Source organism: Taurulus bubalis (genome assembly GCF_910589615.1).
Source record: "Taurulus bubalis genome assembly, chromosome: 5".
NCBI lineage: Eukaryota > Metazoa > Chordata > Actinopteri > Perciformes > Cottidae > Taurulus > Taurulus bubalis.
The window spans coordinates 26,969,709-26,985,233 of record NC_136593.1 but is presented as its reverse complement, the minus strand read 5'-3'; the positions used below and the strand labels follow the sequence as shown (position 1 = coordinate 26,985,233).

General features: G+C 41.2%; 2 protein-coding genes across 2 annotated transcripts in view; one reads left to right on the top strand and one right to left on the bottom strand.

Annotated features, from left to right (window-relative positions):
• Window positions 1-3,664: 3,664 nt before the first annotated feature.
• Window positions 3,665-8,089, top strand: nudt2 (nudix (nucleoside diphosphate linked moiety X)-type motif 2). Its single transcript, XM_079219019.1, has 3 exons — window positions 3,665-3,894; window positions 5,481-5,611; window positions 6,594-8,089. Coding segments are annotated over exons 1-3 (459 nt in total). The 5' UTR covers window positions 3,665-3,892; the 3' UTR covers window positions 6,920-8,089.
• Window positions 8,090-12,529: 4,440 nt separating this feature from the next.
• Window positions 12,530-15,525, bottom strand: part of ube2r2 (ubiquitin-conjugating enzyme E2R 2) — a 6,951-nt gene continuing 3,955 nt past the window's right edge. Inside the window, exons 4-6 of the mRNA XM_079218391.1 lie at window positions 15,410-15,507; window positions 13,623-13,757; window positions 12,530-13,505 (exon numbers count right to left, since the gene is read on the bottom strand). Of these exons, the coding sequence (XP_079074517.1) occupies window positions 13,220-13,505; window positions 13,623-13,757; window positions 15,410-15,507 (519 nt within the window). The 3' untranslated portion in view covers window positions 12,530-13,219. The remainder of the gene's footprint in view (window positions 13,506-13,622; window positions 13,758-15,409; window positions 15,508-15,525) is intronic.

Genomic DNA, 15,525 nt, shown 5'->3' with positions numbered 1-15,525 from the left:
AAGGGGCGATCAGAATAGCAAACTTGTATAACCCATGTAAGAAACTGTCAATTGATTCACTGGAGGAATTAGCAGTACATTTAGAAGGGAAAGTGATATGTTGTGGAGATTTTAATGCTCACAGCACATTATGGGGTATTGGAAATGATGGTAACGGAATGGTAATAGAAGAGTTAATGGAGAGAAAAAATCTAGTATGCTTAAATAATGGAGAACAGGAACAGAGTCTGCTATTGACCTTACTTTGGTATCAGATTCACTGGCAAATGTTAGCTCCTGGGAAGTAATTAGAGGAACAACAATAGGAAGTGACCACAATTCAATAAGGATTGAAATAGGGCGAAGTCTAGAAGAAAATGAGACAGAAGTACCACAGAAATGGTCTTTTAGCAGCGCTGACTGGGAGAAATTTAGAAGGGTCAGTGATCAAGAAATGGAAAAGGTTTATGTCAGTGAGGATGTAGATGAGCTAAATGAGTCTGTATGTCAAGCAATTCTAGAGGCTGCAAAGCAGTCCATGCAGAAGAAGGGAGGGAAGCACAAAAAGAAGATCGTACTAAGGTGGACAAAAGAATGTGATGAAGCAATTAAATCTCGAAATAAAGCATTTAAAGTATTAAAAAAAAATCAAAGTTTTCAAAATCTTATTGTATATAAAAAGTTACAAGCAAATGTTAGGAGGAGAATAAAGAATGCAAAGAAAGACTTTTGGAGGAAATTTTGTGACTCAATAGGAAGGGAGACAAAAATTGATAAAGTATGGAAAATGATAAAAAGAATGAACGGGATTAAAAGAGAGTTTGGGTATCCAGTCCTAGATGATGGGGAAACAACAGCAGTGAGAGATGAGGAGAAAGCTGAGATGTTGGCAAAAACTTTTGTCAACATCCATAGTTCAGGCAATATCGGTGAAGAGGGCAAAAGGGGGAGGGAAACTACAACAGTGGAGAATGAGTATGGTGTACAGCAAGAGGAAGACACTAATAATCTGCTCAACAAGCCTTTCACAAAAATGGAATTTAGGAGATGTCTAAGGAAAACAAAAATGTCAGCACCAGGGAAGGATCAAATTAGTTACATTATGCTAAGAAATGTAGGGGAATCATCTAAGGATCTACTGCTTGAGTTACATAATAAAGTCTGGGAGGGTGGGAAATTGCCTCAAAGCTGGAAGGAGGCCATTATAGTCCCAATACGCAAACCAGGTAAAGATCACGCAAACCCAGGAAATTATAGACCAATAGCATAACGTCAAATATTTGCAAAACAATGGAGAAAATGATAAATGAAAGACTAACATATCACGTAGAAAGTAAAGGATATTTATCCAAGTATCAGAGTGGTTTCAGGAAAGGAAGAAATACAACCGATCCGGCTTTAAGTTTGGAACATGACATTAGAAAAGCACAGGTGAACAAAGAAAGTGTGGTCGCGGTCTTCTTTGATATAGAAAAGGCGTATGATATGATGTGGAGAGAAGGGGTATTAATTAGACTGTGCAAGTTGGGTGTTAAGGGTCGAATGTATAGATGGATAAAGATTTTTTATTAAACAGATTTATAGAAGTAAGAGTTCGACTCCTCAAGGGAGTATAGTCAGTCCGTTAATATTTTCCATAATGATAAACGAGGTGTTTAGTGAAGTAGAAAATGACATGGGATTATCACTATTTGCGGATGATGGATCAATTTGGAAGAGGGGAAGAAATGTGGAATTCATAGTAAAGAAACTACAGAGAGCCATCTGTAAAGTAGAAGAGCGGTCATATAAATGGGGTTTTAAATTTTCAGCAGATATGACAAAAACAATGTTTTTTACAAGGAGACAAATTGGTAGTGATGTAAAACTAAAACGATATAATCACGAATTGGAAAGAGTAAAACACTTTACATTTTTGGGTTTGTGGTTTGACGAAAGGATCTCATGGGCTGTACATATTAAAAAAGTAGAGGATAAATGTAAGAAAGTGTTAAATATAATGAGATGTTTGGTGGGAAGGGAATGGGGGGCAGATAGAACTGCTTTAAAAGCCATATACATTGGATTAATTTGATCTATATTGGATTATGGGTGTGTGGTGTATGGGTCAGCAGCAACATCATCGCTAAAACAATTAGATAAAATTCAATATCAGGCAATGAGAATATGCACCAGTGCTTTTAAAACAACTCCAACGGCTGCACTACAGGTGGAAATGGGCGAAATGCCTCTCGAGTTACGGAGAATACAGTTGTCATTAACCTATTGGGCTAATCTTCAGGGCCACAGTGAAGAGCATCCAACTCAGGAAACCTTAAGACCCTGCTAGGAGAAGGAGAAGAGGGAGACAAGAAGCTTTGGATGGACAGCAGCACAGAAAGCAAAATAAATTAACATTGACGAAATAAACTTCAGTCCAACAGTTCCATTGCCAGCAGTAGCACCGTGGGTACTTCCTGAGGCAACAGTAGACGTGGCTTTACTTAAAAAGAAGAACAAGGATAGAGGGGGTACGTTTAATGTTCACACAATTCAGACACACATCGACAGGTACCACGACTATGTCCAGGTGTACACAGACGCATCAAAGAATTCAGAAAATAAGGTAGGAATAGCTGTTATAGTGCCAGAATTTAACATAAAAAAAGGTAAAATGATTACAGAGGGATTATCGGTGTACACAGGGGAAATGCTGGCAATAATGTTGGCACTGCAGTGGATCGAGGACACAAGACCACTGAGGTCAATCATTTGTTCAGACTCCAGTTCATCACTTGACAGCTTACAGAACAGTCATTCAGACAGTAGACCGGACATCCTGATTGAAATGCAGCAAACACTATACAGGATTCAAATGATGGGTATGACAGTGGTGTTAGTATGGGTTCCTGCACATGTGGGGGTTAAGGGAAATGAAATGGCAGATAGAGCGGCAAAAGAAGCCGCAAAGAGTGGCTCAAAAGTTGAAGTCAACTTCAGTAAATCAGAGGCCAAGGGGATTATTAAAATGAGGTTAAAGGAAAGGTGGCAGAAGCAATGGGAGGAGGACAGAAAAGGGCGATGGTTGTACAGAGTCCAGAGGAAAGTGGGGGAATGAGATGTGCAGGAGGGAACAGGAGAGAGGAAACTGTCATTTCAAGGCTACGATTTGGACACACTGGGCTGAACGGCATGCTATGGAAAATAGGGAAGCACGACACGGGAAGATGTGACTATTGTGGGCAGGTAGAAACAATCGAACATGTTATGCTACACTGTCAGAGGTATGTGAATGAAAGGAGACAGCTAGTTGGAGGCCTCGACAAGGAGGGGGTACGGTTGGATATGGGGTGTGTGCTGCAAGGAAACTCCAGTGGGTGCTATAAAGCACTATTGCAGTATCTTAGAATAACAAGGATTATTGAGAGAATATGAGCCCTAGGTTATTTATTTTTGGTTGGTTTATTTTGGTTGGTTAGTTATGATTTGTTTTGTTGATATATATTTATTATATATTTTGTATATATATATATATATATATATATATTGTTTTTGTCATTTGTTATTTTATTTAGTAGTGTTAATTGTTGATAGGGCAAGTTCTAGACATCTTGATCCACACTCCATAGCAGTTGGTGGCGGTAATGCACCAAACAGTTGTTTGCCAACCGCCAATAAACCTCAAAGAAGAAGAAGAAGAAGAAGAAGAAGAAGAAGAAGAAGCAGCAGCAGCAGCAGCAGCAGCAGCAACAACAACAACAACAACAACAACAACAACAACAACAACAACAACAACAACGAGTGTTCTCCAAAGCGGAACCTCTGTATGTCCGTCATCAAAAAGAGGACCCGGACACATTTCCCAGAGCACCGCAGAGATCTCAGCACGGTGACAAACTGACTACTGACAAACTGCTCACCTATTGTAATAGTTATGTAAGTAACCACTCGTCTAACCCGCAGTCTGTGTCCGTGAGAGGTAGAAGAGCAGACGGAGTAGCTCGAGCTAATGTTTGACAGCAGAGAAGCGAGCTAGCTCACGCGCACAGGTAAACAGTCCTGTGCGCGGGTCTAGTGGACGTTAATGGCCACCAGTCACGTCGATGCAGTAACAGTGCAGTGCAATGTGATCAATCATAATTCACAGTATGAGTTGTATAATGTTAATAATAGTATATTAATGTTCTGCTACCGGTGTTACCGATTAACTGGTTTTTGAATTAACTGGTTTATGTTCGCGTGCGTGAGGCAGATGTGTCGTAGGAGTGGCCTCTCAGGACCCTCAGTGGTAGTTCAGGGGACACCAAGTGGGTAAGGGATGTACACGTTTGGTGGTTCAATTCTTGCCTGGAATCGCAACATTGTTTTCATTTTATTTTTGTCGACAGTCAACAAGTGATATTTTCGTAATGAAGACGGATACCGTTTCGTGTCAATGCTGTCGTAAATCCTAAAGGAATGCGGCAGCAAACCGCTCCATCATTTTCACTTACACACTGCATGAAGAGTAAACTCGTCTCATATCGACTTGACGTCTGATGACGATGTATGACTTACATATTAGACGGACAACAAGAGCGTTTTATCTAGTTTTTATTGACGTTAGTAGCATATTGAACAGGCATCAACAGAGTCACCTACTGTTTCGTTCACTCTTGTCCGCGCACAGCCTCACGGACAGGTAGGGCATTTTACAGCAAACTGTTCCGTTTATAGTCTTTAAAAAGATACACTAAGAAGAATGTGACAGAGAGGCTATGCAGTCGAAATGTGTATTTCCTAGTTAGTCAACACGGGTCCTGAGAGGCCACTCCTACGACACATCTGCCTCACGCACGCGAACATAAACCAGTTAATTCAAAAACCAGTTAATCGGTAACACCGGCTCAGGCGAACTCAAGTCTAAAGCAACACTGCTGAACTTTGACCTGTCTGTATATGCTGGACATCTTTACAACTTCACATGAACATTTCAAACACAGCTTTTGTGAATTCTTTACTGTTTTTAATGCGTTTTTTTTATGTATAATACTAGTTTTTATCGTGTTTATATGTCTCTTGTTTGCACTTTACCTTCTGCTGCTGTAAAGCTGTACATGTCCCCTCTTATCTTAAGTCACCCATTAAATATTACCATCACTTGGTCTGTGTTAGTTGACACATGCACAGTTACTGAACATTTAGGAAGGAGTCATTTTTGCTGTCATCTGTGTCCCACCTACACATCGACTTTACCTGTCAATGTTATTGTTTCTACATTATGGTTAGTTAGGGGAAAAAGAGAAATTACATGATTTAAAATTCCAGGGTAATGTAACCGATTCCCACTCAAAAGTGCAAAGGGTCACGCTTTAAGATCCACTGGAGAGTGGGGATGTTTCATGTCTTGGTTAAAACCTGACCCTGGCTCTAACCGACGGGTGGCACAGCTGCACACGCTGCACACGCTCATACGCTCACACACTCACACACTGCACACGCACGGGATGAAAACATGTGTTTTGTGTGAATTTGTTGAACAGGGAGATGGCGCTGCGTGCTTGTGGCTTCATAGTGTTTCGGCGTCTAGCCAGCTGCACCCCTCCACTAGACGGCATCGAGTACCTCCTCTTGCAGACCTCTTATGGGAAGCACCACTGGACCCCACCCAAAGGTGTTTACAGGCTCAAAAACCTTACATTCATCATGCAGTTGACAATATTGCCAAAGCATTACAATAACAAGATTGCAGTACATTTGTTAAAAGACAAGGACATTATAAAAGTCTTAATAATTGCGCGTGTGTCTCTCTCGCTCTCTCTTTCCCTCCAGTCAGAACCTTGGTCACGTGACGTGACGTCGCTCTGACGTCCTCATTGTCGTATTTATTTAAATTTGTTTTTTTTGCAACTATCTTACAGAAAAAGATTACTTTGAGGCCAGATTTAGAGTCCACGCCGTTTGTCCGGTCTTCTAGTACTCAAGCAACCAATAATATTATAAAATGACATAGTGGTAATGCACTGTGTACAGGCCCGGGTTCGAAACCGGGCCTGTACACACTTGCGGCATAAGCACGGACAGTACCCATCTGTACTTGGACGTTAGGCCAACAACGAGGAGGTCAGGTACAACCGCGCGCAGGCAACCCTGCGGCGAGTACCATGACACTCGTGAGGCTAGAAAGCGGCCCAGTGAGGTAAACCCCCGGAGGCAGGACAGCTGTGTCTGTGCAACTGTGTCAGTAATTTTTTTTTCTTTCATCCCAGTTATTTTTATTGTGTATATATCTTTCATCCCAGTTATTTTTATTTTATTTTGTATATATCTATCATCTGTTTTTAAAAAAATTTTTTTTTATATGTTTTCTTTTATATTTTGTTTTTGTGTCTGACAACACATTTCCCCTTGGGGATTAATAAAGTATATATCTATCTATAATTAGGTAACAATTAAAAAATGATACAAAATATAAATACAAAAACATATTTTTTCTTTTTAAGAATATATATATTTGATTTACTTATTTATTTGGCACAAATATAACAAGTAAATACATGTTGATGACCTATATAATAAACACAAATGAGCTCAATTCTAAACGTATAGCTTTAAATGTTCTTTGTGCCAGTTATGTCTAACCTGTTCCCCATCAGGTCATGTGGATCCAGGTGAGGATGACCTCACCACAGCTCTGAGAGAGACCAAGGAGGAGGCGGGGCTGGGGGCGGAGCAATTGCAGGTGATTGACGGCTTTGTGCAGGAGCTGCACTACGAGGTGCGAGGCAGACCCAAAGAGGTGCTGTACTGGCTGGCCGAGCTGAGAGACCCGGGAACGGCAGTGACTCTGTCTGACGAGCACCAGGACTACCGCTGGGCCCGTCTGGAGGAAGCGTGCACTTTGGCTCAGTACAAAGACCTGCAGGACACACTGAGAGCTGCACACAGACACCTGGAGGTTCAGCAGGACAAACAGCGATGAACCAGGACGCCCGCGGTGCAAAGCTGGCATGTTGGTAGAGCACCCAATTTGACAGTGTGTCTACAATGTATGTGATTGATGATTATGTCTTCGTCGGGTTCAAATACCGGTGAGTTAAACACTTTGTCTCTATGGTACTGTGTAATTTCAGGCTGAATAGATAGAAGGTGTCGAGGCTTGAAAACCGATTTACTTTGATCTTGGTCACTGCACAAAACCAAAAACATTTTCTCTCTTTGGAAGTCATATGTTATAAGGTTCGATATATAAATATCTTAAATGCAAATAAACTGAAACACAATAAGTCAGTGGAGCAGCGTAAACCTGGAGATAATTTTTCCATACAGTTTTTAATATATCTGTAGTTGAATTATATGTATTGAAAATAAATTGAATTTCTTTTTTGTGAACATGGCTATTTCTTAAACTTGAATGTATAATGTGAAAACTACATACAAGGGGAACTCATAACTCAAAACAACACAAAAAAGACTAAACAAAACTGCAGTACAAAAATTCTGAACTGGATGAACTTGAACTGCAAGCAGTAGATGCCGCCACTGGATGGCGATAAAACCAAGAAACCTAATAGTGATGTTTGGACTACAAAGTACTGGAGGCTCCAATGAGCTCAGTAACCGCCTTCAGGCTTTTGTCTTTTCACAGTTCTCAGCATCCATTCAAGAAACATGAGATGCACCTATTACTTCTGCAAATGAGTTCCTGTACAGAAATGAAAAGCCAGTAATGGAGATCATTTTATTATGTTAGAAACGATGACCATAAAATGTAAGAGACTATTATTATGCAATAATTCTGGGTGAATCTACACATTATCATGAATGTCAAACAATGAACATCATGTTAATTTTTTCTATATTATATAGCCCTGAGCATACTAATGAAACCATTTCCTAACAGGCAGAATTACCGCATCATGAATTAGGTTGTGCACACTGAGGCATAACCAGGTCTTGTTTACACGTTGTGGCTTTAAGGACTAGTTGAGTTAAAAAAGGATTTAAGACAAACAATAATGTCATTGAAACAAGTCACCATTGGCACTTTTGAGACGAGATGATTGAGCAGTGGTTTTATGTGCAGTCAGCCTGGACATGTTGTTAATCTGGGCAAAATCATAATGATTTATTAAATCAACTACTCATCAAGCAGTGTTGTAAAATTGTATTGTACTTAATCGTTGTATAAATCTGCGAAACAGGAACTAGCACACACATTTTATCCAAAGTGCTTGTTCTGTCACAAGCAAATGGTGAAATTCAAGTGGGACTTCAAACCTGAGCGTGGTCACATTGTTCTCTCTGCAGGAGCATTCAGCTCTCAATGTGCTGCAGGATTACCAGAGTAATTAGAGAAACCATTGTGTTGTTGTAACCCATACAGCTGAGTGGAAGCGCTCACTTCAATTAACTGCTATTTGTCTTCTGTGTATTTTAAGGACACAAGAAACAGCAGTAAACTTGAGGTCAGTGAAAGTGCCTTCCTACTTTCCCAAGGCAGACACGGTTCACAGTAAAGTAACACTGTGCATTGAGAAAGAGCTGAAGTATTGATGTGAGACCCACCAGGGCTTCATTAAACCAGTAATTAATGTTATGCCTGTAGAGCAGAAAAGTGATAAGACAGCTAATTGTTCTCATTTTAAATAAAAGTTATCTTCAGGATTAAACATTTCCTCGTCAACTTGGTAGTTTGAATGTCATCTTATAAGGTAAGGAATATCTCAAAATCTTCTCTGAGCATTCAAAAGGACTTTTAATTATGGTGCAATTAAGAACCATAATATTGTACAAGCATGGCCATCAAGGAACCTTTTATGGGTCAGTTAACCATGAAAAAAAACCTCCCTTACCACTTGTAATATTTAGCAATAGTTTGAGAATTTTAGGTATTCTTTTTTTTTTAAATTCCACTTTAGTTCTGTGGAGGGTATTAAAATAAAAAAACATTGAAGAACAACAAGACTTCCCCAGAACCAAATCACACTGTTAAAAGATTTCATCGGGGGTATTTCTATAACACTTGTTGCTGGAGGATTTGTTTTTAATGTAATGTTCTTCCGTCCTTTTCAAATCAATTGTATCGGAGTGTAGGTCGAAACCTCTGATGGGAACATCTGGAAAAATTAAACCATAAGCATGACTAGTATATTTTTATGTAATTTGGGGGAAACAACACTTTAATATAATACATTCACACCAGTTGTCGCAAAATAAGGTGAAAACTTTTCAACAGGCTTCAATGCCATACTGTTTTATTTTGAATAATTTCCCAACTTGACCACAATAACTGTATACCTCCAATTGCATATCAATCCTATTTCTACTCCAAAAACCAACTCACCGTGGGCTTAGCAACAGCTATCAGAGCTACACTGCAAACAAACCCAACAATGTATATATTTTTTACAATAGAAACTTTATGAGTGCCATTTTGCATCCTCACAAACACAAAATAATGAGGAATAAAATTACACAAAATTAAAGAAACGAAACAAGGACAGCATAAACATCAATATTTGTGGACATATCGTGGACACACGCAGGTCAGTCCACTGAGAGTGTGACCATGCGAAGGTTCACACTTTAAAAAAAACACACTTGTGCACACACATGCTCACACGCCCAGATTAAACAGACTAAATGATTTCATTTAGGCCTTCGTATGTAGCTGTGTGTATGGAATAACATCTCATCGTCTTGGACTGCAGTCCTTTTTAGTGCGTCATTTCTTAGGTTGGGATTTGGGAATTATCGTCATCCATCAGAGAACATATTTGTTGGTTGGTCTCTTCCCTCAAAATGCCCCCTGAGCTGTTCTCCACCTGCCCTCCTTATAAAAACAATGCATACATTACAAGTCAAAAAATAGCAGGAGTTTAAGTTTAAAGAGCTCTCAACTGATCATTGAAGTGCTATCATAAGGGCAACACTGCGCCTCAACTTCACTCTTAAGAAACAATTCTAAAAATGATGATTCTGATTCTTAAATTCATGATGGAGGGTAATTATTCAACTAAAACAATTGTGTTCATTCTAAGAAATAAGCATATTTGCTTTCTTGCCTAGAGAAAGGGTTAGATGACAAGATTGACGCCACGCTTTTGTGTCTGTTAAATGTGAAGCTAATGCCAGCAGCGGGTTAGCTTAGCTTAGCACAAAGACTGGGAACAGAAAGCCCGGCTCCATACAAAGGTCAACTACAGGAAAATCACTTCTTCTGGCCAAGATATTTTCCAGGACATAACTTTGGCAAAACCTGTTCCCTTTAACTTTCATTGTTCATATATATATATATATATATATATATATATATACACAGACATTTTTACACTGAAGGTTTTGTACAGAGTGAACTAGTGCCGTCCTTGAGCCAAACTAACCGTTTCCCCCTCTTTCCATTCTTTGTGCAAAGCTAAGCTAAACGGTGTCTGTCCGTAGTTTAATTTTAACACAGAGTGGGATCGATTTCCTCATCTCTGCTGTATTTCCACAATATGTCAGACGAGTCCCTTAGCAGCTACACATGACATTTCTATGATTTTACTTCTTCTCTATACGGTGAGGTATGGGCAAAAAAAATGGGGACCACATCAAGAGAAGTGCAGAATTTCTGGCATCCCCCCATCCCTGTTGTGCCTTGGTATCAAATCCATTAAAGGTCCGGTTCAGGAATGGATTTCCTCTCCAGGATCCAGTCTCTGTGAGCCTCCAAAGCACAGAGCCAGGAGTACATGTTTCACTCCTCTGGCTTCACATTAAAATCCAAAAGGTATCTCTCACAAGAGTTTATTCAAACAGCGTTAAATCCACCACATGCAGCCATTGCGTCATAGTCTTCAAAATCAAGGATTGTGGTTTCCTTGGCATAAAATCCATCCATTTGAATCAAAGGTTTGCACAGTGCTCTGTTGTGTTGAAAAGGGCAAGAGATTCAAACCTCCAACCATAAAAACAACCCACATGGTTTATTTGATGCCGCACAAGTGATATCAGTCACATTATGTTCAGGGTGTCCAAACGATTAATACATAGAGGGTGTTTTTTTAAATCAGTCAAATCCTCAGCCAATTCAGTCCTCACCAAAACAGCACCAGAAAACAATGTTTTCTTAGCTGGACAAAGTCCAAAAGGTCATTTGGGCAAACTCACTAGTGAGACAGAAGTCTGCACCTGTTCCACAGAGATGGGATCAAGAAACCTGACATTGTAGTTAATAGATGAATAGTAAATGTAAATATCCACACACACACACACACACACTCACACACACACACAAATAACAGGCAATCATTGTCTTAGTCATTCAAATGCAAATGTGTCATTAAGCTGCATGTTGATTTGTGTCCCTGTTGATAAGCGGACTCTGGATGTGGTGTAGCACAGTAACAATTTTCACAAAGTCGCATTTAAGCTTGAGTTGTCTCAAAAAAGTAACATTTTCACATCTATCGCAACAGAACGTGAGCATTCTTTCTCAAGGAGAAAGTCCCTACAAGTGCATGTTTAAATCTAACTCAAGCCGACTAAGAACAAATCAACTTAAAGGACCTTAATCAAGACCAACAGCAACACTCAGTCACGTGTGAACACGCCGGCGGTGGGTTTTTGGAGACTTTTACTTCACTCTCTGCCCTCCACGACCACCCAGTGATGCAGAAAGTAAGAGAAGGAGGTGGAGGTGAGGAGCAGTTTGTGTGTGTTAAGTTTCTCTTTGACTGGTTTTTCTCTCTCAGTGAAAGTCTATTGAGGCCCTGAGGTTTAAGAGGCAGACAGAGGTGTAGGAGGCGACGTGAGAAAAGGTCGAGACCTTGTCCCCCCTCACCAAATCATGTTACGTTAAGGGGTCATGAGGGAGGAGTCGTGATGGAAACGACTGACGGAGCCCACGTTTGCCGTTTGAAATGGACTGCATCAGTCGAACAGACAGGTGAGTGAGGGTCAGAGATGTCTGGTCAGAAGACACGCTGATGGACAATGACAGGACAAGCTGGCCAGCTCAGCGACGGGTTAATGAGCCAAACAGCAACGTGTCCATGAGCTCCATCCCAGAAAAATATCGGGGGACAAGTCAGGGAGGACAGTGTCAACCAACTAAACAAAAACGGCAACAAGTAAAGACACGGTGGATAGAGACAATCCATTTTGAACACAAAACCAGACAATCTGACGTGGACGAGCCGGACGAAGAGCCGGCCAGCTACAGTGAGGTTCAAGAGACCACCACGAGGAGTGTTTGTTTCCATCATTTATCAAGAACTAAGACCATTTGTTCACTTTGCACAAGATCATTTTTGAACTAATAAGTGTGATTTGGGGAAATACGTGTGTTTGTCTCACCATGTATGCAAATGTTAACACGTGTACGCTCCCAGACAATGTTAATTATTATGGTTTTCTAAATAACGAAAGGAGCCGTTACCACCATTAATGCATGATCCCGATAAAGTGGCTCTGATTAAAAGGCGAGAAGGATTTTCACAAAAGAGAGTAATTCTCATCCGAACAGGGACGAGTGAGAACTGCAGATGGCACGATGGTTTAAAGCAAACATTTTCATGCATCTGCATCCGAGATGCAAAGCCGACAAAGCAAATAAACCTACTCCTGACAAAGCTACAGTTAAAAGATCCACAAACTGTAGCAGTTAACAAACTACTTCTTTAATGGCAAAACAAGTCTGATGGTTTAGCGTGGATTGAACAGAACTGAAATTTCACTGTTGACGACCAAAATAAATCCAAATGTCATGGTTGCAACCAACAATTTACAGTGCAGGCCACGAGGAGCCGGTTGCATGAAAGGGCAATACAACAGGGGGATGGAAATAGTCAGGTGACGGGATGTTTTGCCTCGTCTGGGGTCATTAACTTGCACATGATTAATCACACACTGGCTGTAGAGCGACACCACTATTCTGCAGAGGCATGCAAAAGTGAAATATAACGTAACCTCAAAAACACTATGGGGGGGCGGGGGGGCTCTCAAACAGTGCTGGAATAATATCAATCCTCAAACTCTGCAAAACATCTGATGCCAGACGGAGTGCAAGCTGTAATTAAGGCAAACGGTGGAAACACACAAATCCCTACTTTGATTTCAACTATTGTCTGAACGACCATTTGTATTAGTTTAATAAATGATGAAACGTTTTTGTTTTTTTTGGCAGTTTACTTTTGACCCCACTGTATGTGCGAACACACACGCACACACTGAAAATCGTAACGCAACACATAAAAGTAGGGGGGAGGGCGGGGTTGGCTAGTTATCATCCAGGTCATCATGAGTCTTCGTTGCCAGAGTCGTCCTGGTTGTCGTAACGTCTGGTGGACGTCCCGCCGTCCTCCGTGGGGCTGATCCCGCCGGCTTCGCCTACGGACTCCATCTCGCTCTCGTCTTCCTCCTCGTCCTCCTCCTCCATGTCGTCGTCGTAGAGGTCGTCGTACAGGAGGTCTGAACTGCTGTCCTGGGAGGGAACCCTGGTCTGGACGCAGTACTCCGCCAACGTGGTCGGCACCTTGACGCCGTCGCGCTCCGCCTCTGCCGCCGTTGACATCACCTGCTTCCTGTGGGCCGAGTAGAAATGAACTCAAAGTCAGTGTTTCGCCTTATTTCTACGTGGACAGACTGGATGATTCTCTGTGAGCACATTAAGGAGTATTTCACTCATTGTTGTGAATTACCTGATAATCTCTGCATACTCCTTGTCCTTGCCTTTGCTGTCCCTCCATTTGCGAAACATGACAGACGCGTCCACATTAGCCGGGGAGAAGGTGTTGGGCTCATTGAGCAGGGAGATGACACTAAGCAGGATAGTCCTGATTGCGAAAGAGCAGCACACAAACACACACACACACACCAAAAATGACAATCCAATATATCAGATCCTGACTTTGTGGGAAAGAAAAGCTGATCTATGGCTTTTTTAAACTGTAGCTAGCTTCATCTGAACCTGCTCAAATATATGCTGCAACCGATCTGCTCAGGTTTAAAGTTATTTTATGTTTCGTTTGTAGACGAACATGGAAAGTACTCTACCTTCAGCGTTCTTTTTCTACTGTGCGTTATTACTGAGCATGATTTTTTCCCCATTAAGTCTGTTGTACATGTAACCAGTGCCCACATGAACGTCCACATTGCATTCAAAATGACAGCAACGTGATGACTAGGCTTCTGTGTTGTAGAATGGATGAAAGTGCGCAGAGAAGCCGAGCTCGTGTCCAATCTACATCCAGGACATGGTCTAACCCAGGGGTCGCCAACCCTCTTATCTTGGCGTTTGAGGTGATATTGGGTCACTAAAATTAAAAATAAACGTTTAAATAATTCTTTAACTAAAATGTGCATCACATCCTGCCACGTCGGTCAAGCAGCTTCCCCTGCAGCTGCTACTGCAAAGGTAGTTTAATTCTGCGTGGACGTATTAATTAGCTTTCACTGCCAACGATGCTGCGGAGCTTTATGCTTGATATGTGGCGAGGAGTTATCAAACAACAAAATATTGAACAGCATCAAGCTGCAGAAGAGCGATTTCTCAACTGCTGCAGCAAACTGAGCAAAGTAGATATACTTTCAGGAAGTGGATCACGTCTCCAAACTCCACTCCTGCTGCTGGTTGTGTGGCAGCTCATGAGACACTGAGGCGTCCGCTTGTAAAAACGGATCCGTCCTCCTCCGTTTGCGGTGCTCTAAAAGTCTGTAGTGTGGACGCTCAGTGTAAACGAAGCCAAAGATATGCGTTTAAAATGTAAACCTCACATGAGGATGACAGGTATCAAACCTGGTTGTGGTTACAGGATGAACACTCTACCACATATATAGATAGGACTCAAGGTCTGCTTAGTTGTGTTTTAAATGGACCTCAATGTAGCCGACACATGACTATTTTTGTTCTCCTCTTCATAAGAGTTTGATAGTTATAAACAGGTAAAATAGCAATACAATGTCAACAATTGTCTTTATTTTTGTTCTATAATTTCATAAATACAACAAACTATAGTTTTTTTTTGTACATATAATAAAACTATATTTACAACTTCATAAGCTTTGATATCAAATAGCTTTTTGGCTCCAGACACTTTTATTTTGGTGGAAAAAAGGGCAAAATGGCTCTTTGTATAGAAAAGGTTTCTGACCCCTGGTCCAACCTCACACCCCAGCCCGTTCACGCCGCTCGGCTTCGGCCAATCGGCTTGTAGCTCCGTCACTGAGCTAAACACTCTACAGTCACGACTGTTTGCTGTCCTGGCTCCTCAATGGTGGAATGAGCTGCCCATTGACATCAGGACAGCGGGAAGTCTCTACATCTTCCGTTGCAAACTAAAAACACATCTTTTTCGACTACATCATGAAAAAGGAAGGTAGCGCCGTAGTAGCACTTTAATAGCACTTACTGATAGCACTTTGTGGTTTCACTTTGGATAAAAGCGTCAGCTAAATGAAATGTAATGTCATGTAATGAAGAGATTACCTGACGTTCTGGGTGGGGTTCCACCTTTCGGAGGGCAGCTCCCCGCTCTGAGGGTCGTCGACAGGAGGGTGCAGGATGGAGATGCACACATCTCCGTTCTGGAAAGAGAACAAAAT